A 25,679-nucleotide genomic window follows, 5' to 3' on the forward strand; every position below is an offset into this window, starting at 1 on the left:
CCCCAGGAGGAGCATAACAAGATCTGGTTATTCTTTCAAAGATTTTCTCATTCTTCTGCCTTCCTGCATCAGTCTGTCCTCTGTGCACGAACCCAGCCACAACCTTCCCTCAATCTGCAGCACGCTGGCTGCCCAGTGAGTGGACCAAGCTTCCTGGCTATCAGTCCTTCTGTGCTCAGTAGATCGGGGGCACAGCGGGCAGACCCTGGGATCATCCCAATGCCAGCAAGCTCATCGGGAACTAGAGACTCGGAAGGTTTCACTGGTAAGCTTCTAAATAAAGCACCTCTTCCTCCTAGGCATAGACGAATTAAAGGATTATAACGCAGCCAAGTGGTCAGCGGGCCCTTTGCCAACAGAGGCCACTGGACGAGAGGGATGCGGAAGAGCTCGGGGCGGGGGAGTAGGTCCAAAAGCGTGGGCGGTTCTTCGTGCCGAGGAGTAACTCTGTCACAGGGAACGGTCATCTCCATGATGGATTCGACCCATTGCTTTCTTTCTCCTAGCCGCAACATGGTCGTTCCTAATGAGGTCTGCGGCTCAAGTGTGAGACTGACACAACTGGTCAAAATAAGGTCTCTGGGATTTCCTCTGGGTTTGTATTATTTATGGCCTCCCCATTACAGTAGTGAAAGCCTGCTGCCGCCCTATTTACCCTTACTATCATTACCCCTGATTGACCCACACTCTTATTTTAACCCATAGCCCATACCCACTCCCAATACTCTTATTACCCATACTCGTACCCATAAATCTGATTTACCCTTATTATTACTACACCTTATTGACCCATACTCTGTAAATAGTTTAGAGAGAGAAACCTTCTGAGAGGCACCAGCAGGAATCTTTTGGACCATCTCTGTGAAGCCACCCAGGGAAAGATTGGGAAGTGCTCCAGAATGTTCAGTGGCCTACGTTTCCTTGTGTGAGGTCGCTTTCTGTGCCCCAAGCGGATCTGAAGCTTCTTGAGGGCCAGGCTGATCTCTGATCCCCCTTTACTGGGGTCCCAGTGCCAAGGACAGGGCAGCAGGAAGGATCCCAAGTTCCAGGTTCCCGTTTTAGCGCTGCTCCTCAAAAGTGACTTGAATCCTCCCTGCCTCAGTTTCTGCCTCTGGGAAGTGGGAAGTTTATCTACTTCATGCAGCTTTTGGGCAGCGCCCTTGAGACAGCGTGTGGGGAAATACTTCCCTGACCCAGAATTGTCATTTAAGCGGGAGAAGCCGTGGGAAGAGCTGGTACTTCTCAAGAACTAGGTGCTGGCTGAGTCCTTTGTCGAGGAAAGGGAGGCACAGAGGGCTGACCCCAGGCTGCTGCCAAGGAGATGCCTAGAGGTGGAGGCAAGGGGAAGGTGTCCCTGAGAGCCCACGGAGCGACAGCAGTCCCTTTCTCCCTGCCCCTCTTGGAGAATCCCTGCGAACACTTCCCCACTACAAGCTGGTTTTGGCCTGGTCCCCCGTTCACTCATTCATCGTCTTCATCCAGTGTCTCCTGGGCACCTGCCGTGTGCCGAGCACCGTGCCGGGGGTTGAGAATTGAATGGTGAGCAAAACCAGATGAGGTCCCTGCCCTTCCTTCCCAAACAGGTTTGGACTCAGGCTTATGCACCGAGAGAGCTGGACAACTAGCTTCATGCAGGCCCAGGGACAGATGGCAATGTCGTGTTTTAGTGCGATCCTAGCGTTAGCTGAAAAATATCAATGAGTTGAGGCCAGGTGTAATATGAAGAAGAAAGGGAAGAAAAGGTAGAGTCCCACCAACCCCCTGTCGTGTTCTCCCTTACTGTGTCCTCACCTCAGGCTTCAGGAGCCTACCCTTTAACTGTATCCCCTGTTAAAACCAGCTCTCACCTAACTTCCTCGTGCTAAGGTGGTCAGTGCTCTCGTGGAATGACACTTCACAGGGACGAAAGCCTCGAGGTAAAGGAATGGTATCCCTGCTGGACAGAGAGATGTGAAAGGGCACCCTAAGATCATACCACAAGGGTAGTCGCTGCAGACAGGCATTTCCAGGGACAGCGAGGCGGACAAAGCAGGGGCTCATGGCAGGGGGAAGGTCCCCAAAGCAAACCTTTGTGGCCTTTAGCGATTTCCAGAGATCAGGGAGGAGGAAGAGGGGGAGAAGATGTTGTCAGGCTCCCAGAGTCTGTTTAGGGAGGGTGGGTTTGCAGGTGTTTATACCAGTACCAAAAGCATCTGACTAGATGATTAGCTACATTAAAAAGAAAAAGGGAAAAAAGAAAGACCAGAGGATTTTCAGTAGCCAGAACCCAGAAAACGCTCCAGCCCCAGGCTCACAGTTCCGACCAAGCTGCCAGAAAACCCCACTGGTGGATTTCCAGCTCGATTTATAATTTACCTCTCCGTGAGAAAACGAAGACATATTTTAAGATGACCACCTCTCCCCCTCCCCCCAAGCCAAATTCTGGAAGGACTGTAGGTAATATAAACCCCAAGGGGACTCATTAAAACAGAAGTTTCTATTGTAAAACAAAGCATAGACACTCAAAACCACACAAGGCAAACGGACCGCACTGGGCAAGATGAGAAGGCAAGCGCCCCAGGAAGCACTGGCCAGGGGAGGGGAGGGGACTGTGCCGCTCCCCCCAAGAGGCCCCTCCACGCACGGGTCCCAACTGCAGCCCTCGTCCCTCCCCGGCTCCCAGAAGCCACCGCACTCCTAACTTCAGTTCCTCATGTTTATTTATGGTGTCATCACCCACGTATCCCGAGACGCTGTAGGCCACTTCCGTCCATATTTTATTTTATTTTTGAGGATTTTCTTTCTTTGTCAGAGAGTGAGAGTGTGCAGAGCACATGCAGGGCAGAAGAGGGAGAAGCAGGCCCCCCGCTGAGCAGGGACCAGGATCTGAGCCCGAGGCAGATGCTTAACCGACTGAGCCCCCCAGGCGTCCCAACCCGTATTTTTAGATGTCCTTTACATTTCTTATAAGTGGCCACGAGTTCTCCCTCCATCTATGCCCTTTCCTTGCACATGATCTGTGGAAGGCTCAGTCCACCAAACCTGCCTTTTCCCACCATCCGGATTTTGTCTTGGTGCACGCCAAATGTGTCCAAGGGCACTCATTCTTAACCCAAATAATCACATCTGAGAACAAGCCCGTACACAAGGAGGGCGCACCTCACCGTGATCACGCTCTCACATTAAAGGTCATGAGACAGGAGGAGAATGGGATCTGGGGGAGCTCTCTGCGGAACTAGTGATTTACGACTTTTTTTTTAAACAATTGGAAATGACTGGGGAATGCTTCTCTTTCATGCCTTTCAATATAGTTTGGAATGGGGTTTGACATTGCACTATGCCCCAGGGCCCACGGTTGTCTATTGTTAAGTTTTATCAAAGATGATTGCATAATAGCAGCCTGGATGTAGCAGGAGCCGAAGGAATCTCGACCACTAACCAGACTCACCAAATGTAATAAATAAATGATAGATGAAGGGAAGACGAGACGGGCCATTCACTTATGGTCTGGAGCAAGAACAGTTACACTTAGAAAGTTTTTCCTTTCTCCAATCTCAGCAGTCAGTCCCACAAACACAATTATTAGCATTATTGCAAAGGGCTTTATCAACTATTGACTTAATAAAGAGTGCATCCACTTAATGGTGACCTCTAGATCCCCCCTCCAGTAAGTCCAGGACCCTAAGTTACATGCTCCAGGGCCCTGACACCCCAAAATGGACAAAAGAAATGAGCCCTCTTGTACTAGGAGATGAGAGGTTTTATAACACTTAATATTAAACATGTGTGAGGGACGCCTGGGTGGTTCAGTCATTAGGCGTCTGCCTTTGGCTCAGGTCATAATCCCGGGGTCCTGGGATTGAGTTCCGCATCTGTCTCCCTGCTCAGCGGGGAATCTGCTTCTCCCTTTCCTGCCCTTCCCCCCTGCTCATGCTTTCCCTCTGACAAATAAATAAAAATCTTAAAAAAAAAATTAAACACATGTGGGGTTTGTTTTGATTTGCACAGAAAGAAAAAATTCCCAAAACTGATGGGTATAACAAAAAATTCAAAAGCCAAGGCAGTCCTCAAATGCAATAGGCTCCCAATACTACCTTCAGACCTTTAGTACAGCAGAAGTCATATAAAAGCCACGGAAGGGTCCTGAAAGACGTCAGGGGAATAAAAGAAGTCAGGCAGAGGTCCAAACAGATCACATCCTGGTTCTCGGTTCGTATTTCTTCCCTTGGTTCTCCCAGGGGGTTTTATTTGTGAAGCAGATCAGGATTGTTTGTCGCTGTTAATAGCGGGGAGGATGCGGGATGGCAAGGAGCAGGCATGGAAACTTAAGGAAACTTCTCTGGTTATGATCGGGAGAAGAACTTAGGCACAGTGGACTGGCAGACCGATGTCTTTCCTGGCCTCAGGAGTTTTTCAAATCTGCTTGCAAGATTGGGTTCCTGCTCTTAGAGTGTCGACGGTTAGTGAGTTGCAATTTGGTAAGTTTTTACAGTGCTCTAGGTTATTTCCAATGATGACATATGTGTTTAAAGCTCTACAACCGAATTAACTTGAATTCACTTTCACTGAAAAGGCAAATATGATTCAGAAGCTTTTTTCTTATTCTTAGTGCCCGTCCTAGGCTACCTTCCTAAAAGATCGGACACTCCCTGGAATTCCTTCCTGCCTGGGCTCTGTGACACGGTCATGCTGGGGCTTGAGTCTAGCTGCTTCTCTTCCTGGCTGCTCCCCCTGCGCCTCCAGCCCCTCTCTGGCTCACTAGGCCTTCCAGAGAGCTCTTCCCTGACCCCTTTCCTTGTACCTGTCCTCCACCCCAAACCCATCATGGATTCCTGTCTTCTCAAGATTCCCAACTTCAGCCTCTAAGAACCACCCAGCGTATGATGTTCTGGAAGCGCAGGCTGAGCTGGGGCCCAGGGGGGTGTCCTAAGTCAGACCAGAACTTGGAAAGGGGGTTCAATCTACCATGGCTTCCATGCCTCTGTTAGCTCACTTCCCCTGCTGGGGAGGGCTCAGTCGAAGCACGTTATATGCATTATGGTGTTTAATCCTCACACTGCCTCCCCGAGAAAGCATGATCACACCCGTTCGCTACACGGGAGATTTCAGCCAGCAGAGGACAGGAACTCGGTGGGGCGGAGGGGAACTCTTAACCCAACTCTGAACCACCAAGCTCTTCCGTCTGAAGCAGGAGACTGTGTCCTTGTGTTTCTGGACAACTGAAGGACTCAAGAGCTTTGGGGTTTGCTCCTTTGGGGGACCAAAGGGAGGACAGATTAATGGTTCCAGGTTCCAGCTCTGCTGCCCCTGCTGGGCAGCCACGGGAGAGGTTCCACCCCTGCCTCCTCACACCGACCACCCAGCTTCCCCGTGAGGGTCTGCCACTGAATCAGGTACAAGGCGTTTGCCCTATGACTGTCAAGGAAAGTTCTAGACCTGGGATTGGTCTTTAGATGGGCAACAGGGGCTTCAGCCATCATGCTCAAGGTCTTCGAACCCACCCGGGACCATTTTAAAGTCTTCTTGGAAGACTGCCTCCTTACTTCACAGACCCATGTTCCACACCATCAACTACTACATGGAAATGAAATAACTGGTGGTCTTTTCTCCTAGTTTTTTTTTTTTTTTTTAAGACTTTATTTATTTATTTGGCAGACAGAGATCACAAGTAGGCAGAGAGGCAGGCGGGGGGAAGGAGGCTCCCTGTCAAGCAGACAGCATGGTGTGGGGCTCTATCCCAGGACCCTGAGATCATGACCTGAGCCGAAAGCAGAGGCTTAACCCACTGAGCCACCCAGGTACCCTTCTTCTAGTTTGTTCTTAACGTTCTTCCTGTGGAGTATCTAGTTTCGTCAGCCAGGGTTTAGAGCATGGAGGGGTGAAGATGAATGCTGAGATTGGCCACTGGAGGTTCATTAACTCATCACATCTTTCTTATTCAACAGGAGTCCGTCCCGAGATGGTAAGCGTGGGGCTCTGGTGCAGCCTGGGCCACTCGCCTCCAGGGCCCGCACACAGAGAGACGGGCTGCATCTCGGTGAGGTCTAAGCTGTCATGTTGGAGTAACCATGGGCCTATGGACTTAGCTGGGGTGTGTGTATGTGTTAGAGTGACCTACCCTGCATGGACGGTTCTGGTAGAAAGTGAAATGTAAACAGAGACCCCAAAGAAGCTCACAGCAGTGAAACTGCCCTCACACAGATCTCACACCACGGCTAGCAGCCTACACATCCAGCCCTGTTCCTCCTATTGGAATGCAGGGAGTTAGAAATGAAACGACCCTAGAAACTGAAACCTACTTATCCATGGCAATGTAAGAAATAACTGAGGTTCACTGGGCCCTATTACAATAAGTGTGTGGGGTATTCTCTTATCCTCAGATGCTCACTTCTTCACTTGTCTGCACCTGTTGGTGGCAGCTGGAGTAATCTCACCAATTCTGCTGTGTGTGCAAATTAACTTGATTTCCCTCCGAAAAGATAAAAAGCAGTAAAGCGATGAAGTTACAATTAAGGTCCGTCACTGAAAGCACAGAAAACGTGAAAAGGCTGAGGAGGACTGGTCCTGAGGTCACCAGCGACTACTGAGTTGAAAGACTTGTTTTCCCCTCATTCCTTGCTTGCTTTACTGTATGTGATGCTGTGGTCAATCAACACGCCTCCTCTCATTTCTTGAAATTCCCTCCTCTTTTGGCTTCCATCACACTACTCCCGGCTCTCATGCTGGCTCCCCGTTAATCTGTCCATCCGTCCACGCAACCATTCATCCATCCGTCCACCCATTAATCCATCCATCCATCCATCCATCCGTCCATCTAGGCTTCCGACAGCTAGTGACAAGCACTGGAAAAAATGACAAAGTATATTCATATCTGGCTTTACAGTTAAAAGATGTTTATATTATTTCATGAATTTCTCACTACAACCAAGTGAAGTGGCTGTTGGCACCCCCACGTTACAGATGAGGAAACAGATCCTGAGAGGACCTGTGATTTATTTACAACAGCACAACCAGCAGGTGGCAGAGTGTGAACATGCATTCAGCTTTTCATTCCAGAAAGAATTCATAATGGCATTCTACTGCATACTGGTGGACTGTAATCTCTCTACTAGTTAAATGTCATGATCCAGTCAATATGTATTTATGAGACAGTGCTAGGCTCTGTGGGATCAAAGACTGGGTCCCTGCCCTTGTACAGTTTGTGGTCTAGTGGGAGGAGACAAACATTAATCATGTGTTCACACAATAAACATTTGTTTTTGGGGTATAAGAGAGTGCTTACTTAGTTATGGAAATCAGAGAAGTCTTCTAGGAGGAAATAATCACTAAGATGCATTCTTAAGGATAAGTAAAGAGTTAGCTTCAGAAAGAGGAGACAAAGAAAAAAAAATTGTATACAGAGAAGGAAAAGCATATGCAAGGGCCCTGTGGCAGAAAGACCCAATGAGCTGAAACGCTGAAGGTTGGCTTGACTGGCATACAGAGAGTGAAAGGGGGCCTGGCACAGGATGTGGTTCAGACCATGCAAGATTTTACAGCCATGAGAATGATTTCCTTTGAGCTTAAAAGCAATGGGAAGCCACAAGTCAAGAGAATGGTATGATTAACTTTGATCTTTGATTCTGACTTTGGTGCGCAGGATGGATTGTAGAGGAGCAAGAGTGGAGGCACGGAAAACAGCCGGGAGGCTTTTGCACTTGTCCAGGTGAGAAGCGATGATAGCCTGGACCAAGGTGGTAGTGGTGGAAATGAGGAGAAGAATCCCACAGAGGCCCCTTGCTCTGTGCAAGCCCATTTTCTCCCTAAACCCTGTCACCAAGAGTGTGCTCACGAGTTTGCAGCACATGGAAGCTCGTCCACACTGCAGGGCTCCACTGGAGTCTCTTCTTCCAGGAAGCCTTCTCCAGACAAGGCCAGTCCTCCAAGATCTTTCAGAAGCTCTGTCTACCTTCTGCACTGTCCATTCTCACACCTGATTCTCCTCTATGGCTTGGCTGTTCTCCGGTCCATTCCTGGAGATGGCTTCATTTGTCTTGTTGTCTTGCTTCCTCCCTTTGGAAAGTAAATGCTTTGTTGGCATTTGCCGAATGGTATCAACAGGGCTCCTCTGGAAATCACATTTGTAAATGATTACTCACGCCAATTGCCTTATCTTTTTTCCCCCCCTAAATTAAACACTGGTTCCTTAAATCTGTCTTCATGATCTTGTTCTATCAAAACGTATGTCCCCAATTTTTCTATAATTTCCTCTAAACTCATTTCCACATTTCTCCTAGTAGAGAGTAGTTCCAGAGGGAACCGAGTGAGAGGGCGGGGTGGGGGGCAGGAGTGTAATTAAACAGGGGCTGTCTGATCAGAATTCCTATACCTTTTAATGGGGTATTTGATTAATCCTTTCCACAGGCACCATTATTCATGCCTTGATGGAATCTCATTTTATAGCCCTTAATACATGGACCCAATTTATCCACATCACATTGTATTCTAATACTTGTCATCCAACTTATTAGCTATCTCCTTCTTAGTGTAAGATCGTCAGCAAGTTTGATTAGCTTATTCCCCAGGGATGATAGGGGAGATAAGAACAGACACAGTACAATATGACCACCCATGATTCTGCATTCTCAGAAGAAGACGGCCAACCAGGATCCATGTATGCGGCTGGGGCGGCCGAAACAGACGTGTGCCCCCCGGGGGAGGGTCTCGGTGTGGGACCCGGGAACCACAGCCACGAAGGGCTGACGGCCTCCATGCCTGGCAGTACCGAGCCACCATCCCTGATGCGGTCCCTTTAATAAAAAAGAGTGAGGCTTCTCCACTCCCGCTTCCTAACATCCCCTCCCCCCAAGTATTCTTCCTGGGAGGCACAGCCCGCAAGCTCCCCTTTATCCCAGGACACCACTTCTGCCTGGAATTGCCCTTCTCTGGCCTTCGGGGCACCTGCCAGCCCTGATGGCCCAGAAGGTGCCGGAGCTGTCGACTGCTCTTTCTCTAGCACAGAGGCGGCTCTAAGCAGGTGCCCTACTTCCTCTTCTCTGAAACCCAACCTGAGCCCTGGGACTCACAGGGGGCTTCAGTCCCTTGTAAGCAAGGTAGCCCGCGGCCCGAAAAAGACCCCTACAGGATCCTGGGCTCCAAGCCCCCAGAGTTTCCAATGCCCCTTCCTCTACGCAACCACTCCTCCTCAGCCCCATCCAGACAGAACTCCCACAGCTGCCCCTGGAGTCATTTTCCAAAGGCCTTTCACCAAAGTCCCCATATCACAGACTCCTGTGCTTTTCTGAGCCTGGCAACGGGAGGGTGGGGGGGCTCACTCTGTGGTGGCGCCCCTCCTTCCTTTCCCCTGGAGTGGGGGCCAGCCTGAGGCATTTGTTTCAGCCATCTGGTTTCCTCTCTCTCTCAGCTTGCAGGCGCCGGGGGGAAGGCAACTGTTCTGCTGTGACTGGGAGAAACTGAGGCCTCCTGCCTACAGCCAGGTGAGTGCGCCATCTTGGAAGAGGGTCCTTCAGCCGCAGCCAAGCTTTCAGGTGACTGCGTGACTACAAGTCATGAGAGAGCCTGGGCCAGAAGCTCTCGCTATGGTACTCCAGGCCTGGGTACCGTGGAAACCATGCAAGACAAGAAATACTTGTGGTTTTAAGCTGCCAAATGTTGGGGTCACTTGTCACACGGCAATGGGTTACTTATAAACTTTCCCTACTTCAGAGGAAGGTCTTGGTCCCCTCCATTCCTTCAATTCCCTTCTTAGACTCTGCTTTGATCTCTTCTTTCTGTTTAGTGAGTCTGGTGTCCCTCCGGTACCTTCTACTGACCTGTCGCTGGCCTCTACTGAGGGTCCTCATGGTCTCGAGGACTCCTTCCCTGAGAAGAAGGGGGATGCATGGTGGGAGGGGAACTCTCTGGGGCCTGGGTTTGGAAATTCTAGCTCTTTGCCTGCCATTCAAAGTGACATCTAGACTTAGAACGACTCTTTGCAAAGAGCAGCCTTCCTTAGGCCATGAAGCTACCTCTATGTTTCCGAATCCCGGGGCCCTAATGACTTCGGTCGGGCCGACAGGCAGCATAAAAAGCCTTTTTGCAAGGAATTTGTTCCCTTTTGTCTCATATGCTCATCTCCTATACCCTTTTTCCTCATCTACAGTTTCTGCAAAAGGTCGCATCTCATTTCAACTTTCCTGCTAAGCGCATCTAACACTAAGTAGGGATTCCCAGACTGGAGGGAGATATAATGTGGCTCAAGTGTTGCAAGCTGTACCACCCTGCTCCACCCCTCCTGGCGGCATTCCGCCAGCAGAGGTCACCATCAAGAGGAAGGAGGTGATCTGATTCTCACTTCTCCTCTAAATGTACAAGGAACAAAATGTGGTTTGCGATTAAAAAAAAAAAAAAAAATTAAAAAAAAATTCAGGTCACTTTTCCATCTGATTAAATCCTGGTACTTTTTACAGAGTCTATCTTAGGTTGATGGGGCAAGGTCAGACAACTAAAGGGATGTCAATCTCTTGGAAGTGCTGAAAGAGGTGAAGTACCAGAAGACCGAAGCAGCAGAATGGACCCCAAAGCAGTGGTTCTCAAAGTCTAGCCCCTGGGCCCATGGCATCAGCATCCTCAGGCGGCCTAGTGAAAATGCACATTCCCAGGTACCAGCCCAGACCCGCCCAGGCACAAACTCTGAGGCTAGGGCCCGGCGATCGGTGTTTTAAACAAGCCCCCTGAATGATACTGATGCATGGCTAACAGTTCAGTATCACTGACTTAGAGGATTAAACATCTAAATTATTCATTCTTTCATTCATGAGACATTGACTGAGTACCTGTTTGCCAGACACTCTGTGGCAGGGAAGAGGGATTACGAGGAACTCCTTCCGAGAGCAGTCTGCAGTCCGCCCTTCTCTAGCTTTATGACAAAGCTTAAAAAGAAAGCAGGAATTTGCAGACACTCATCCAAGGAGTGGAGATCATTCTTCACATGCAACTCTTTCCAGACGGGCAAGAGGCACACCAAAACGGTTTTATTTGTTTATTTTTTCCAGGAGTGATTATACTCTCAAAATAGTAACTTTTTGAAAGTAAGTAAACATGTGGGTTTAATATATCATATCAGCTGGCTTAGCCTTTTAAGCTTTAAAAAAAAAAAAAAAGATGATGTGATATTGCCATGAATGAAATGCAGAATTACCTTAGAGAGGCACTAAAATTCACACCTGTCTTGCTGAACAAACGATTCTCTTATTTCATCCTCCCGATGAAGTAAGAGTTTCCGTAAGTCTAGGTAAGTCACAAGAGCTAAGATGTACTGTGCGCTTCCTACGGCGAAGCTCGGGACATTTCTACATTTGATCTTCTCCTGCCCTTATAAAGTAGATGCCGCAAACACACACGGTGGGTAGAGGAAGGACGAAGGCCGGAAGAGGCAGAAAGAGGCCCAGACGCAGCCCTCAAGCTCGCATCAATTACCCTCCAGGGCTGTTAGTCCAGTCCCACTGGGTCATTTTGTCGCTCATTAACACTACTGGTTCCTGGGGAAAACGTAAAAGGAAATGCCACGCTCTCCTCAAAGATTTCTAGTAGGAAACTGCTGGCTAAAGCTCAACTGGGGGACTTCTTTCTAAATGATAAAGGTCACGCTGGCGTTCTCCTTCAGTGTCGCAGGTAATTAGGAGCTGGCTCTGAAGTCCTTATGGTGGCGGAGAATGGCGGAGAATCTGGTCCATGCTCAGAAGATCCAGCTCCGAGGAAACGCTCCACATTTGCTCCTTTCTCAGGGAGCCCCCGGGATGCTCAGTGACTCACTGTAATACTATCAGGGCAGATGATCTCCCTGTGGTTAGGGACGAGCTTGAGTTGATCCAGCCAAGCCTGGGCTCCCGTGACTTGGGGCTGCCCGGTGACTCCGGCAGGCACAGGGGGGAAGGGTGTGATCGATGACCCCAGAAGACTTCAAAGCTGTCTGGCAGGACCAGCAGCACATTCAGACCTTGGCATGGGCACCAGGCCTGCCCTGGCTTGCGGAGTTCATCCGCCCACAGGACTAGCCTTTATTTACAGGGGCGTCATAGGTCTCCCATGTTTTGGCGAGCAAGAGGCCCCAGGAGGACTTTTCTGCCTATTGCATCCTTGGGAATGACCTGGCAACTTTAGTTATAGGCCACCAAGAAAATCTATGGTCCATGCGGGTTGTGTAGAAGACCATGGGGGTTTCTCTCTGGCCATACAGGGAGCATGGAACTTGAGGTGAAGGAAACGCACCTGCCTTTCCCATTGACTTTCTATTATCAATGCTTTTTGGAACACCAAGCCCCGCCCGTCTCTCTTTCTAATTCAGGGGCGTTTGCTGGCTTCTGCTGAGACATTGATTTGATTAGTGGCATTCTGTGGGACTAGAGACATGAGAGGCAGGGCTCGCAAACGTATGATTCATTTCAGGAGTCTGAAATGAGAAACGCACCCATCACTGGCACGCTGGGGGCTGGGAGGTTCTGAGAAAGCATTTCGGCATGCGATGAAAAAATTTGCTTATGGCTACAATCCTGGGGCCAGGGACTACCCCACTGTGCTCTCCATCCCTGTGGAGTGAGGGCTTCATGGGAAACCGCAGGGATTAGACGTTCCTGCATTGGGACACCCATGTGCCGCCTCATTTATCTACCTGTGACAGGGACAGTACTGGAAGAGAATCAAAAGATGACAAATTGCTTCTGGTTTTAAAGGAGCTGTTCAGGCTGGGTGTACGCCCAGGGGGAACCAGGTTTCATGCCAGGAGCCATCACTTCTTCCCGTCATGAGGCCACATTTTGGCAAACACCATCCCGCAGATGACTGCTGTCTCCTTTCACCAGCGGATTTAAAGACACTTGCTCTGAAAGCCCCAAATCCCGTCATTCTGAAGACGTGTGCAGCAGAGAGCAGAGCTGCCCACACACCGCTGGCAGGCAGGGCGGCAGGCATTGGACAGGAGTCCCAGATGACAGGGATTTTTCCCTTGTTGAGGCAGACAGATAACAGGGGAATGATTTCGTAGGATTCCAGACTCGAGATACAGTATCAGCGAGTGACTCTGGGAAAGACAGACTTGCATGAGATAAACAGACAGAAATTTCTAGGAGACTGGCCACTGGAATCTGCTTTTGTGCATACAGCCAGTGGTCCAGCCAAGCCTGGTTATCGTCTGGCTGTGACCCTTCTTCTTCTTTCCAGCCGACGCTGCCTCTCTGACTACGGGCATGTAATTCGTGGTCAGCCCCCTCAGTCCGCCGGAGGTGAACTCCCCTCAGCCAGTCGGTGGGTGTGTGTCCTGTCACTGCCATACGCCGGAATTCGCAAGGCTGGGGAAGCCTTCAGGATGCTTACGGGGACAGATGCCGGCTGCTCTTGGAAATGCCACACTCGGGGTTACTCATTTCATCCTCCTAAAAACCTCTGAGACAGGCGCTAATTTCACCCTCTTTTGTGGATGAGGAAAGAGGCGTGGAGACTGAGGGACTGGCTGAAGGTCCCCTGGCTGGCGAGGAGCAGAGAGAGACACCAGCACACAGAGGCAGCTTGCTCCAGGGGCTGGCTCCTTCCTGACCTGTGCTGCTTCTCCTAATACAATCCTCTTCCAAACACGGCAGCTGAACCCCACACGGCCACTGGTCTGCCTAGGTCTTCCTGTTTCTGCAGCCCCAACCCTCTGGAATTCAGTGCATGGCTGGGACTGGACCTCAGAGACCATAATGTGAAAGGACAGAGGCTCATCTCCAATCCCCTATGTGTTTCTAAGTTCAGGCCAGGCGTTCAAATGTTTATTTTGTGCTTGTTTGTTTTGAACATGCCGTGTGTGTTTGCGGCACAGTCTTTGCGTCCTCCTTCCGTACACAAGCACCTGGCCCTCTCCCTCACACCTCTCCCAACTCTGGCAAGGCTTCCACTGCCAGGGACTGACGTTCCCTGCCTCATCTCATGGTACGTTGCAGCTAAAAACTCCCTTTTCCACATGGCAGCAAAGCATATTTATAGCATAAGTCACATGCCAAGGCATTTTCAAGGTCTTCATTTCTAATAATAACCTTGGAGCAGCACCACCAAGCCCATTCCACAGATGGGCAAAGAGAGGCGGGAAGTCACCGCAAGGTTGCCAAGGAGTCCTAAACGGTTTGGTCTCTTGAGCCACTCACACCTAATTCTCTCTCCCGGCTGCTTCCTCTCATCTTCCTGCTTAACAAACTTATCTGAGGCCTGGGAATGAGGGAAGCTATCAAGATCAAATTGTGTTGTATCTGTGTCTATAATCCAGCTCTCAGAATACTAACAAGCAACACTAAGCCCAGCTTTCTGCCAAACCCCATTCTCATTAGTAGGTTTACAGGCATGAAACACATACTTGGAGTTTTTGGCCCACACAATTCTCTCATCACCAGTTGTAACTAATCAGAATGCCGAGCGGATTTATTCTCAGGCGGAACGCAACCGAACGCCTTCAGTGTCTGCTCAAATGACCGTAACTTTGTTCTGATGGAATCTTCTGGCCAGGAAATGAAAGGATGGATCCTAGCCTATGAGCAGGCTGAATAATCAGGACAGTAAGGCTGTTTTTCAAGTAGTTATTACAGAAAGCTTGGATCCCATGTGAAGTGGAGACGAGAAAGCAAGAAGACGGAGACGCTGGTTGCCGGTCCGTCTGGAATTAGAAACTGGCCGAGGCTGGAAGTTTCATATAGGTACACTTGCCTCCAATATTTTGCTGCTGCTGTGCATTTCTTCCCTGGGGTCTCGCTCCACGGAAAACACACTGAGTTAGATTCAGGAGTCCTGAGCACTCGTCCCATCTCTGCAGCGAGCCGTCAGCGACCTTCGGAAGGTTGCGGAACTTCTTTGAGCTTCCAGAGCTGGGAAGCCAGCGCCCAGTCCCCCTCACGGAGTTGTTATCACAATGAGAATGAAGAAGTTACTAGAGAGTGCTTCATAAATGACAAGATGCTCTAGAAATTGAAGATATTTCCAGAGATACATGCTCACCCTCAGAAGGCTGTAGTGAGAATAGAAGCCTCTAGTCTCTGTGTTCAAAGGAATCATCTTAGAGAGATGCTGTGGCTAAATGACATTGGGCCGCTCCCAAATGGACCACAGGAAGGCAGTCTCTGTCATGGCATTCAAAAGGAGGCCAAGGGACACTATTTTACTTGTTCACCCTCTCTACTCATGTTCACCCTTGAGTCCTCTCACCACCCAATGCAAGGCTTGGCACAGTAGGTGCTCACAAACATGAGACAAATCAATGGGTGCCAGTGTAAGGATTTCAGTCCCTAGTGTAGAAAATTCACCCATAGGAAAGGAGCTGGGCTGAGGGGAGAATTTCTGGAAGCCCGAGTCTAGGGTGAATGGCCAACACGGTCCCAGTGACTTCCCAAGACAAGCTGGTCACTCTACCAAGCGTCATACTTAAATATACATTTTGCCGCCTCCCAGGTGGCAGGCGGCAGGGAACAAAGTCTCTGAACTAAGGGAAGTCTGGTGGAAGGCACGTGTGTCTCCGAGCTCCTAAAGAGTGGATCCCTAGAGATTTAGAATCTGGACTTTTTCTTTTCCCCCTTGGGCCCCGATTTGTTTCCATTTCCCGAGCTGACACCATCCTCTCACTGTGAGGCATCAAACAGAATTTCTGCTCCATCAGATGATCACCTTTAAGCTCTTTCCCTGACCTCTGTCACTGGCTTCCTGCCACTAGTTAAATCTACCAAACTACCAGGGGAACGTGTGGTACAAAACTGCAGGGCTTGCACAAGGGACCATCAGAAGTGCCCTGTGCGATATTTCCCAGGACACGCACAATGCAGAACCACCGTCCGGATCAAGGGCTGGCGGGTGCAGGGAGCAGGGAAATTACACTTTGGGCTAGTGAGGAGTTGTGATCGGCGGGGATTTCCCCTTTAAAAACTTATAGGCAAAGCCTGCCTGAGACCATTCAATATTCATAAGTGGAAAGCAGAGACGGTGTTTCTGTTCCGCCAAGAGCGATAGCTATTTATCACAGCAAATGACTGAAATCGTTGTACGTACAATGCTTTACTCAGTGCTGTAAATTATGGCATACAGAAGATTAAACTTAAGCCTAATGCTACCCTTGAGCCTCAACAGCTGAGTCCTATAAATGGCTCCCCGTTAAAAAGAGAGAATCTTTTTCCTGGTTACTATTTAAAAATGTAGTTCTATTAAAAGCTTGTCTTAAACATAAATTACCAGGAAACCTGCCCCCGGCCCCAGGCAGGCTCTTTCTTGGGGCACTGACTCACAGAGTCACGTCTACCTGAAGCATGTGCTGTGCTGACCTCCAGAGGGGAGGCAGACAGAGCCCATGGGGGCGAGAGGGACTCACGGTGAGCAGAATGAGCACTGAAGCTGGGCTCTGCCAGACCTGAAGGCTTTAAGGAGACCTTCAGACTCTGAATGATCCTGAACCCCTCAACACTTCGAAGAGCGTATTTCTTCTGCTATCTGCTGGTCTGTGAGGTGTCATGGAACCCTGACCTAAGACTGAAGCCCTGACTTTCCTAGCTAAATTTTACTCTCCAAGCACTTGTTTACTCAAATGTGGTCTATGGACTGAAAGCACCAGCATCACCTGGAAGGGCATCAGAAACACGGACATACTCAATCAGAATCTGCATGTTAGCAATTTAGCATTTAGCAAACACCTGGGGGATTCATATGCACACTAACGTTTGGGAATCAAGGGATAAGAAAGCAGGAGTCAGAAGGGAGGGGCCCCTTCATTTTCTCACTAAAAATCTTACACATGACAAACAGGACGTATGGGAACAGGGCCTAGCAGTACAGCATAGGGTTCTGAATTCTCTGTTGTCCAGTCCTACTTCAGAATGTTTTCAGGAACTTGACAGATTTTTTTTAAAGACTGGAAATGAGGGCACCTGGGTGGCTCAGTGGGTTAAGCCGCTGCCTTCGGCTCGGGTCATGATCTCAGGGTCCTGGGATCGAGTCCTGCATCGGGCTCTTTGCTCAGCAGGGAGCCTGCTTCCCTTTCTCTCTCTCTGCCTGCCTCTCTGTCTACTTGTGATCTCTGTCTGTCAAATAAATAAAATCTTAAAAAAAAAAAAAAGACTGGAAATGAATGTATCACTCTGAACTAGACAGATGTCCAAGAGCACCCCAGGGTGTAAAATGGAGTGAATTAGCCAAAAGTTAATGCTTTAGAAATCAAAAAGGGTGCCTCTAATCTGCCTGTGAGTTAGTAGGCTGAGAATGCATGGCAATGTTTTGGGCCAAGATTTCAACTCTTTATTGTAATTAGCAGTTGACTTTAAGTTAAGAAAAAAGTGTACAAAGGTCTTTGTGTTGTTTGAGAACACCGAAATCCTGGATAATTGTAGCCTTTATTAGGAAAAAAATTATTGTTCAGTATGTATGTTAAAAACTTAATGGCAATCACTACATAAATAAATAAATAGATAGATAGATTTTTTAATATATAAAATAAAATCTATTCTGGCCAAACTAGCAGAGAAAAAAAATGGGAAGAAGTTTAAGAAAACTGGGTTAATCTAATGGCTAATCTAATGTTAGATAGGAAAGGAGAACAAAGAAACAAACAGAAAGCAAGGTACACAGAAACACAAATTAAAAGACAGAAATAGGTCCAAATATATAAAATAATCACAATAAATGTAAATGGATAAGACTTACCTATTAAAAGGCACTATCAGATTGGACTTTCACAAAAGCCAGCTATATACTGTTTACAAGAGAGGAGCCCAAGACAAGAGAACACAAAAGAATTGAAAATAGGGATGCCTGGGTGGCTCAGTCATTAAGCGTCTGCCTTTGGCTCAGGTCATGATCCAGGGTCCCGGAATGGAGCCCCACACTGGGCTCCCTCCTCTGCGGGAAGTCTGCTTCTCCCTCTCCCATTCCCCCTCCTTGTGTCCCCTCTCTTGCCATCTATCATAAACAAATAAAATCTTAAAAGATAAAAGAATTTAAAATAAAAGATTGGAAGGAGACAAGACAAACATTTATTCACCAAAAGAAAACTGGGTAAGTTAATCAGATAAAATAGGACCTAAGGGGAAAGTTAATGAGACGAAGACTCCACCATTAAAAAGACATGTGTCATAAACTTATATGCACCCAACAGCACAGTCTCAAAAGTGTAAATAAAAAGCTATTCGAGTTCCAGGAGAGCCTGACATACTTATAACCGTCATAGGAGACTTAAGACCCTTTTCTCAGAGGGATGCCTCAGTGGTTCAGTCGGTTAAGTATCTGCCTTCTGCTCAAATCATGATCTTGGTGTCCTGGGATCAAGCCCCCCATCGAGCTCCCTGTTCACATAGAGTCTGCTTCTCCTTCTCCCTCTGCCCCTCCCACTGCTCATGCCTACACACTCTCTTTCTCTATCAAATAAATAAATAAAATCTTAAAAAAAACCCAAAACACAAAAAGCCCTTTCTCAGAAATCACAGACCAAGCAGCCAAAAATGCTCAGGATATATAAGATTTGAACAAAATAATAAATACAGGGAAACTTGCATAAAAAAGAGAGGGTAAACACATTTTCTAATCACACATGACACATTAAAAAAATGATTGCATGCTAACTAGTCACAAAGGAAATATCATAAGTTCTAAAACGGACAACTTAGAGCTGACATTCTCTGTCCATCATAAACGAAACCAGAAATCAAAAATAAAACAACAGTACGGCCTCCCCCAACTATTCTTACATCTGAAAACTAAAACCACACTCCTAAATTACCACTTGGTGGTTGTGCGATTTTTTTTTTTTTCTTCTTCTATGTGTGGCAGAGTTGCTATGGGACCATGTTAATTTACATGACATTTGTCAGGGGCTATCACCAGAAACAGGAAACTCCCTGAGCCATGATAACTTCATTCTTTTGTACTTTGAACTTAATTCTACACCAGGGGGAAGGTGAAGTACAGGAGTCCTGGAAGAAAAGAGGGATGTGCGTGGGTTAATTATGACCCAGCGTGTAAGCCTGGAAGCTGCTCCTGGCTCATTCCCCAGGCTGTGCCGGCTCGCCCCACTCTACGCCTATCTCCCGACACTCACTGATGTGGGCTGGTTGGAAAGACTGTTCTGGAAGTGCCACTGGCACCTGGGGGAAGGTGCTATCCGGTTGATGTGGCATCTGACAATGAACAGTGTCCTGGAATCGAGCAAACACTGCAGGTAACAGAGTGTATGGGGCCTCCTGTTCATTCTTTTCCATGGCCAACCACTGCTGAAAATGATCTGGGAAGGCTGCAGAGGAGAAGCCCAGGAAAAATACAGGTCCGGTTATCCTGCGGGGAGGAAGGGTCTCGCCCAAGGACTCCCTCAAGACAAAACCCCAACCAGGCAGATGCTCCATCCCCTGGACTGCATTGCCGACCTAATTCAGTTCCAGAGCTAGCTGATGGAGGGGAGATATATATATATATATATTTTTTAAGATTATTTATTTATTTATTTGACAGAGAAAGATCACAAGTAGGCAGAGAGGCAGGCAGAGAGAGAGGAGGAAGCAGGCTCCCCGCTGAGCAGAGAGCCCAACGCAGGGCTCGATCCCAGAACCCTGGGATCATGACCTGAGCCAAAGGCTGCCACTTAACTGACTGAGCCACCCACGCATCCCAGAGACGACAAATATTAAAAAGAAAACCGCCCAACCACGGAAAATGGATGGTACGCAGGATCAGGGCAATGTGGCCCAAACAGAATTATTGACGGGTCCGTAAGTTCTGTGGGTGAGTGGAGGCAGGAGGCAGAAAGATGGAAGATAAGAGAAAGGGGATGCAGCTCTTCTGACTGTGCCTGGTGCATCTGCTGTGGTTAAAACGGCCTGGTGGTTTCCTGGGGCACAAATGTCTCCTGGCCATCAGGCGGGCCAGCTTGATGGGGCAAACCCCGCCCCCCACCTCCAGGCCTCCCCGCGGGTCTCCTGGCTCCTCGGAGCAGCGGCAAACCCACTACCACCACCACTGCTCCCCCTTCTCTGAAGAGTAGCTGAGGCCCAGGTTTGTCCTAAGGGCAGAGGTGCCCTACCACCAGCTCCCCCGATGACTGTCATCGGTGGTAAGGATCTGACAACACAGCTGGGAAAGCAGGGCTAGGATTTTGAAAGCACCTGCCATCCAGGTCCTGCTTCCTTAAACACTTGGTAGCCTGGTCATCTATATCTCTGGACATCGTGCCACCATCAAGCGGACACCCAGAGCTGACAGTAGTGTGGGTCACAGAGCAAGGACGTCGGTCGGGGCCTGGGTCAGTGTGACCTTGCTGATGGGGACAGAGGCAGTGCACCCCTGCTGGAGGCAGGCACTTGCCAAAGAGAGTCAAGTGCAGCTGGGTGGACAGCACGGACCCAGCACGGATGCCGCCGCATGCACCTCTGCGGGAGGCTCAGGAATCTGAAGAAGTGATCCTGGGGGAGAAAAGCAAAGCATCGACAACACTCATAGACAAGAAAATCACAGGGTTTGCCAGAGGCCACACCTTGGACAGAGATCGACAGCTGTGGTTTTGTAAAGCAAAGGGAACTTTCTCCGGAAAGAAAGTTATTATTATTCATTGCACACGAAGCAGGATTCATCGTCGTGGAACGGTTTGCTTGCTCCCAGTCATTACTGCCCCCAGACCACTTATCTCTCGAGTCTTCTGCTTCGCCTAACTTGTGCCCAGTTTTCCAAGGGGCCTGGCTCGGCGCAGCCTTCCCCAAGCTGCAGGATTCCCTGAATCCCAGGACGCCACTAACTGCTAAGAAGCCATGGCAATTTAACAGCACCTTCCTCCAGAGGAGGGAACAAGAAACCTGACACAGTCAGTATACACACGAGGGGAGAAGGGCTTTGACTTTGGAAACAAGAGGGCCTGGAACCTTCCTTCACATCCCCGAGGTGAACCTATACAGGGCTTCCTCGTATGGGACGCTCTCAGTGACCCCTGCCATGCACTAAGAACCAGCCCCTTGAACGAGAAGTCCAGAGACCCTTCTAAGAGGACAAGCGCTCAGCAGACTTTGAGCTTCGACAGCAGCTGGGGTCCTGCATCTGGATGTGAGGCAAAAATGGTGTATAATCCCCACGCCCTCAAATGCCCTTCTGTTAGAAAGCACAGAGCCCAGGGTTTGGGGATCGTGGACTCTCTCTATGGCCAGTTTCTCCTCCAGGGTTGGTGGGGGAGAAAAAGAAAAAAATCTTTGTTTCTCTGCTCCGGCACCAGACGAAGTGGGTTTGTGTCTGGGGTCACATTTTTGGAAACAGAAGTGCCTGACAACGACCATGATAGTTACCCCGTGTTTGTGGCTGGATTAAGATAAACTCGGTGATTAGAATCCCCAGTGAAAGAGATGTTCCTGTGTTTCACTCCAAGACCTTAGATCACTTTAATCCTCGGAGAGCAGCCGCGAAACTCCGGCGGGATCTGGGCGCAGGTCCCCCAGTGTGCGTGCGCCCAGCTGTGTCCAGCCGCAGCTCTAGCTTTCACGGTACGGTTCGCCACACCAGGGAGGGACCACTGCCTGCGAAGTGCTGCCCTCCTCACGGCTTGGGATGCAGAGGATTGCAAAATGACCTTTGAATCTGTGCTGGCCACATTCTTTCCTCAGATTTAAATAAAGCGATGACTGTTCCCCTGATTTTCCATGGTTGATACAGCTCCGAGGAACGGAGCAGGGCAGCCACACAGCGGGGACAAGCCAGTGATGAGTCAGAAGCCGGGGTTCATGTTACGGGGAGAGCCCTCCAGAAATCAGCTGTGGTCAAGGATCAAAGCAGCAGCCTCCCAAGCCGCCTGGCGAGGAAGGACGTTTCCCCAATGCCGCCTCTCCAACGGGATTGGAACAGAGCTGGTCATTCTCCTTCAAGGAGTGGTGTCTTCAAATGAATGTACTCGTTTACATGTGGAATCTGGCTTCTTCACAAACAGCAAGCCAATTTTCCTTCATTGTTTGCTTCCTCCCTCTCTTCTCCCTTCATTTTCAAAGACATATACTGAGCAGCAACTGCGTATCCAGCATCATCATTAACGCAGGGAGTATCACGCAGGTGATAACAGGGGTCCTGGCTCCTTGGAACTACTCCTGGTCGCGTGTGTGTGTGTGTGTGTGTGTGTGTGTGTATGACAGAGACAGAGAGAGGGAGAGAAAGAGAGGGAGAGAGATGGGACGGATAAGTCAGCGAGCACTTCCAACAGCCCTGACGTATGCTAATGCTGGTGAAGTGGAGGCGCCAAGGGCACCCTAACGGGGATCAGAGGAGTCTTTCCTTCTACCCGGCTGCAGATCAAGTCCAGAAAGACGCTCCATGCCGAGACTCAGGGATGCATACGGCTCATCCGCTGGTGTTTGCAGGTGATCCTGCTGCACAGTAATCAGTCATAGAACATGAGGATGCTGGGGGCAGAGGACCGTGCTGACAATTTGACTGGGTGGCAGCTGACCTCAGCACAAATGCAGATAGAATACTTGGGGCTCTGTCAGCCTAAAAAGAGGTCCATCAGGGATGTAAAAATGAAGTCACCCGCACTTGGGGGAAAAAAAAAATCTCAGGACCCATCTGAGATGGGGATTGTCAAGGTCAGTTACAGCCTATGGTGGCAAATCTAGGGGCTTCTTCTCTTTTCTCTTCTCACTCAACTTCTTGGCATTTGACCAGGTCTACTTAAGGCTCTGCTGCCTTGGCTTCCATGTTGTCATCCTCTGCTGCTCACTAATCCTAAATGTTGACCCCTCTCTTTTCCAATGTGGCCCATCATCAAATTCTGTCAGTTACTTTTCCAGAACGGACTTCAAAGTTCTCCTTTTCTATCCGCACAGCGCTGCATTTGTCCCTAGGAGGTTTCCCAGGCTCCAAGCCACCAGAGTGATCATCTAAAAATATCAACCAGATTATGTCTTTGCCTCACTCGATGCCCTCAGTGTCTTCTCACCGCACCCAGAATAAAACCCAAACTGTGGGCCCTGGCCTGCAGGGCTCTATGGTTCTGGTCCCCACCCACCTCTCCTGCTGGGACATTCTTGTGACAGCTCTTTATAGGACTTGACTGCATCTTTGTTTATGTCATTTAACCTCCCAGAATACTAGCTTCAAGAAAGCCATGCCCTTGTCTGTGATGCTCACCACGATACCCGCAACACAAGAACAATACCTGCATGTAACAGGTGCTCAGTAAACATTTTTCAAATAAATGAATGAGTCAAAGCCATGCGACTCTGAAGGTGACCCACGAGATTCAGCCTTCAAGAAACAGGCTTTGATGAGATTATAAGTAGACTTTTTTTTTTCAACTAAAGATGAATTCAACAATCCTAAGGTTATGAAGAGCTTATTGATTTAGCTTTAAATTTGAGCTGAACTGTTACATCTGCTGTTTGTGAGCATTTCTACTTAATTCACAGAAACATGCAAAAAGGGAATTATGATCGGTATAGAGGAAAGCGCCGACTGTGGGCCTCAGGGATCCGTTCTTTTGTTGGAGATACAGGAGAACCTATAGGTGCAGGTACTGCTGAAGGTACCCACTCCACCACCATGAGAAGCTCCCTCTTTTTTACCTGTCGATATTTAAAGGGGCTCGGGGCTGAGGTTCCGAACACACTCACTAGGGCTGATTTATTCCTCCCTTCTTCATTGTGCCCGAGACTGTGCCCAAGTTCCTGGGCCAGTGAGCAGACCAGGTCAGTAGTGTGGGTGAGGAAGAGACAGGGAGCTCAGCTGCCTGAGAGCACCTGTGCAGATCCCACAGGGGACCGTGACGACCTCTCTGTAGCCAAGCCTAGTTATAGTGCTGCAGGGAGCTCCAGGCCCAAAACTTTCCACCTGGACCATGGTTACAGTGACTTGAGTCAGACAGAGGTTGGAATCCCGGTTCTGCCACTTACATCGGCTGGATCCAGAGAAGATTTCCTAAACCCTCTGAATTTCCCTTTCTTGGCTGTATGACGGGGAGAATATGACCATGTGGTGACAGGATTAGCTAACACACGGAAAGCTTAGCACGTGTGAGGGCTCACCACATGCGTCAGCTTTATCATCATTGTTGTTATTGGTATTTGTTTCCCATTAGCAGAGCAAAAAGAAAAGTCCGGGTTGGGGACCAGGTCAACCTGCTCTGTTCCAGACCCAGCATTGACTGTAACTTGGGCAGATGCAAGTTCAAAATATAAACACTTGAACTGGAGCACAACGCAGTCCTACTTGTGGGTTCTTGCAGATGTAATGCTTGACTTAAGGTATGACCGTTTGTTAATTGGTCTGTCGCTTCTTTCCATAGGGATCTCTGTAGGATTTGTAGGAATTTCCTTAGGACCTAGCATAGGATCCACACTTTACCAGGATGATGGGAAGATGCTATCAGAAGAAACAATGGCAGACACTGCTTCTGATCATAAGGAACCCCAAAGACATACCAGTCTAGGAGCTCATTCTGGACTGGGGTACATTCATCAAATTAAAGGTAAAAAAGAACCCTACTAACAAAATAAAGTTTGCACATATTCCCATGCTCTTGCCAAGCCTTATTAATTAATGCTGTCAGACTCGACAAAGACTATGTTTGATGAGAACAATTTCCTTTAATTATTTTGTACTTCTCCGGGGTAAGTCTCATAAAAGACAACGAACAGTAACAACAACAGAAATGTAATCTCAGCAAACAAATTCAACTGCATTGACACTCAGACCCAAGGTCTCCGTGTGGTGAACACGAGCACCTTCAGACAGGAAGTCCTCTAGGATCATTAGTCGCTGATGATTCCTGAGAAGCCCAGGGGGCACTGACATTCAGAGGGACTGACTGTCTCTAGGGCTCAGAAGCCCAAATGGTGTGTTTCCTCCTCAACTAGAGGTCACCCGGAGACAGCCAAAGTGAAAAGAACAATGGCAGGAAAGCCTGGAACCTCCTTAATGAGGCTCCCGTGTGCAGGGCTGCTGGGCTGTGTCGCTCTCGGGACCCAACCGACACCGGCATCTGGACATGTGTGCAAGGAACGGAGGTGAGTTGCTGTCACTCATTTATTTTCCTGCTCAGCCTCTCTGCTTTAGCTCACAGTTCATTAAATCCTGCTGCATTCACCATCAACATGCAAAACAGCTACTTGAAGGGCATTCAAAAATATAATCAGGGAAGGGAATAAAAAGCCCTCTCTGAGAAAGAGGGGAAAAATTAATCCTCTCTTGTCTATTGAATGACATCTAGGTTCTTTGGTTCGAATACATTCTTTTTTTTTTTTCCAGTAGCAGCGACATCCCAGGATTATCTCTGTGTGATGGATGGGGTGTGGGGCTGCGGGGCTCTCCTCGGCGTGGAGGGCAGGAACCAAATGTGGCTGAATGATCTGTGTCTATGGATGTGCTCTTTCTTATGCCTCTTCTCCCCTTTTTTGGTTTGAGGTGGGAAAAACGGCGGCTTCGGGGCTTCTAGAAGAGAGCTGGTATTAGGGTTGGCATACAAATGTGACGGGGAAATTAGCCCGGTGACCAGCTCCGTGGAAGCCGAAATAGTAAACTTTCTCCACGCTGCCGTGTGTGATATTCTGTGGCAGTTATTTCTGGGCTACGTGTGTGTGTGTGCACGCACATTCACTTTCATGCAGAGCAAAATTTAAATATAGAAAAGCACAGGATATGCGATAACACGTGGGGGTGCTCTATGTTATGGGAGTCGTTTTTAACCGGGGCGGTTTTTGTCCCTTAGGGAACAC

At 48.8% G+C, this 25,679-nt stretch overlaps 1 protein-coding gene across 9 annotated transcripts in view; it reads right to left on the minus strand.

Annotated features, from left to right (window-relative positions):
- Window positions 1–25,679, minus strand: part of ATXN7L1 (ataxin 7 like 1) — a 237,868-nt gene that overhangs the window by 122,816 nt on the left and 89,373 nt on the right. Inside the window, exon 4 of one of the 9 annotated variants that reach the window (XM_082691841.1) lies at window positions 6,852–8,031. The exons of the other annotated variants lie outside the window; for them this stretch is intronic. Coding sequence (XP_082547967.1) covers window positions 7,946–8,031 — 86 coding nt within the window. The 3' untranslated portion in view covers window positions 6,852–7,945. Of the gene's footprint in view, window positions 1–6,851; window positions 8,032–25,679 lie in introns of those variants that run through there. 9 annotated transcript variants of the gene reach the window in all.

This window comes from Mustela nivalis (assembly GCF_964662115.1).
Source record: "Mustela nivalis genome assembly, chromosome: 12".
Lineage (NCBI taxonomy): Eukaryota > Metazoa > Chordata > Mammalia > Carnivora > Mustelidae > Mustela > Mustela nivalis.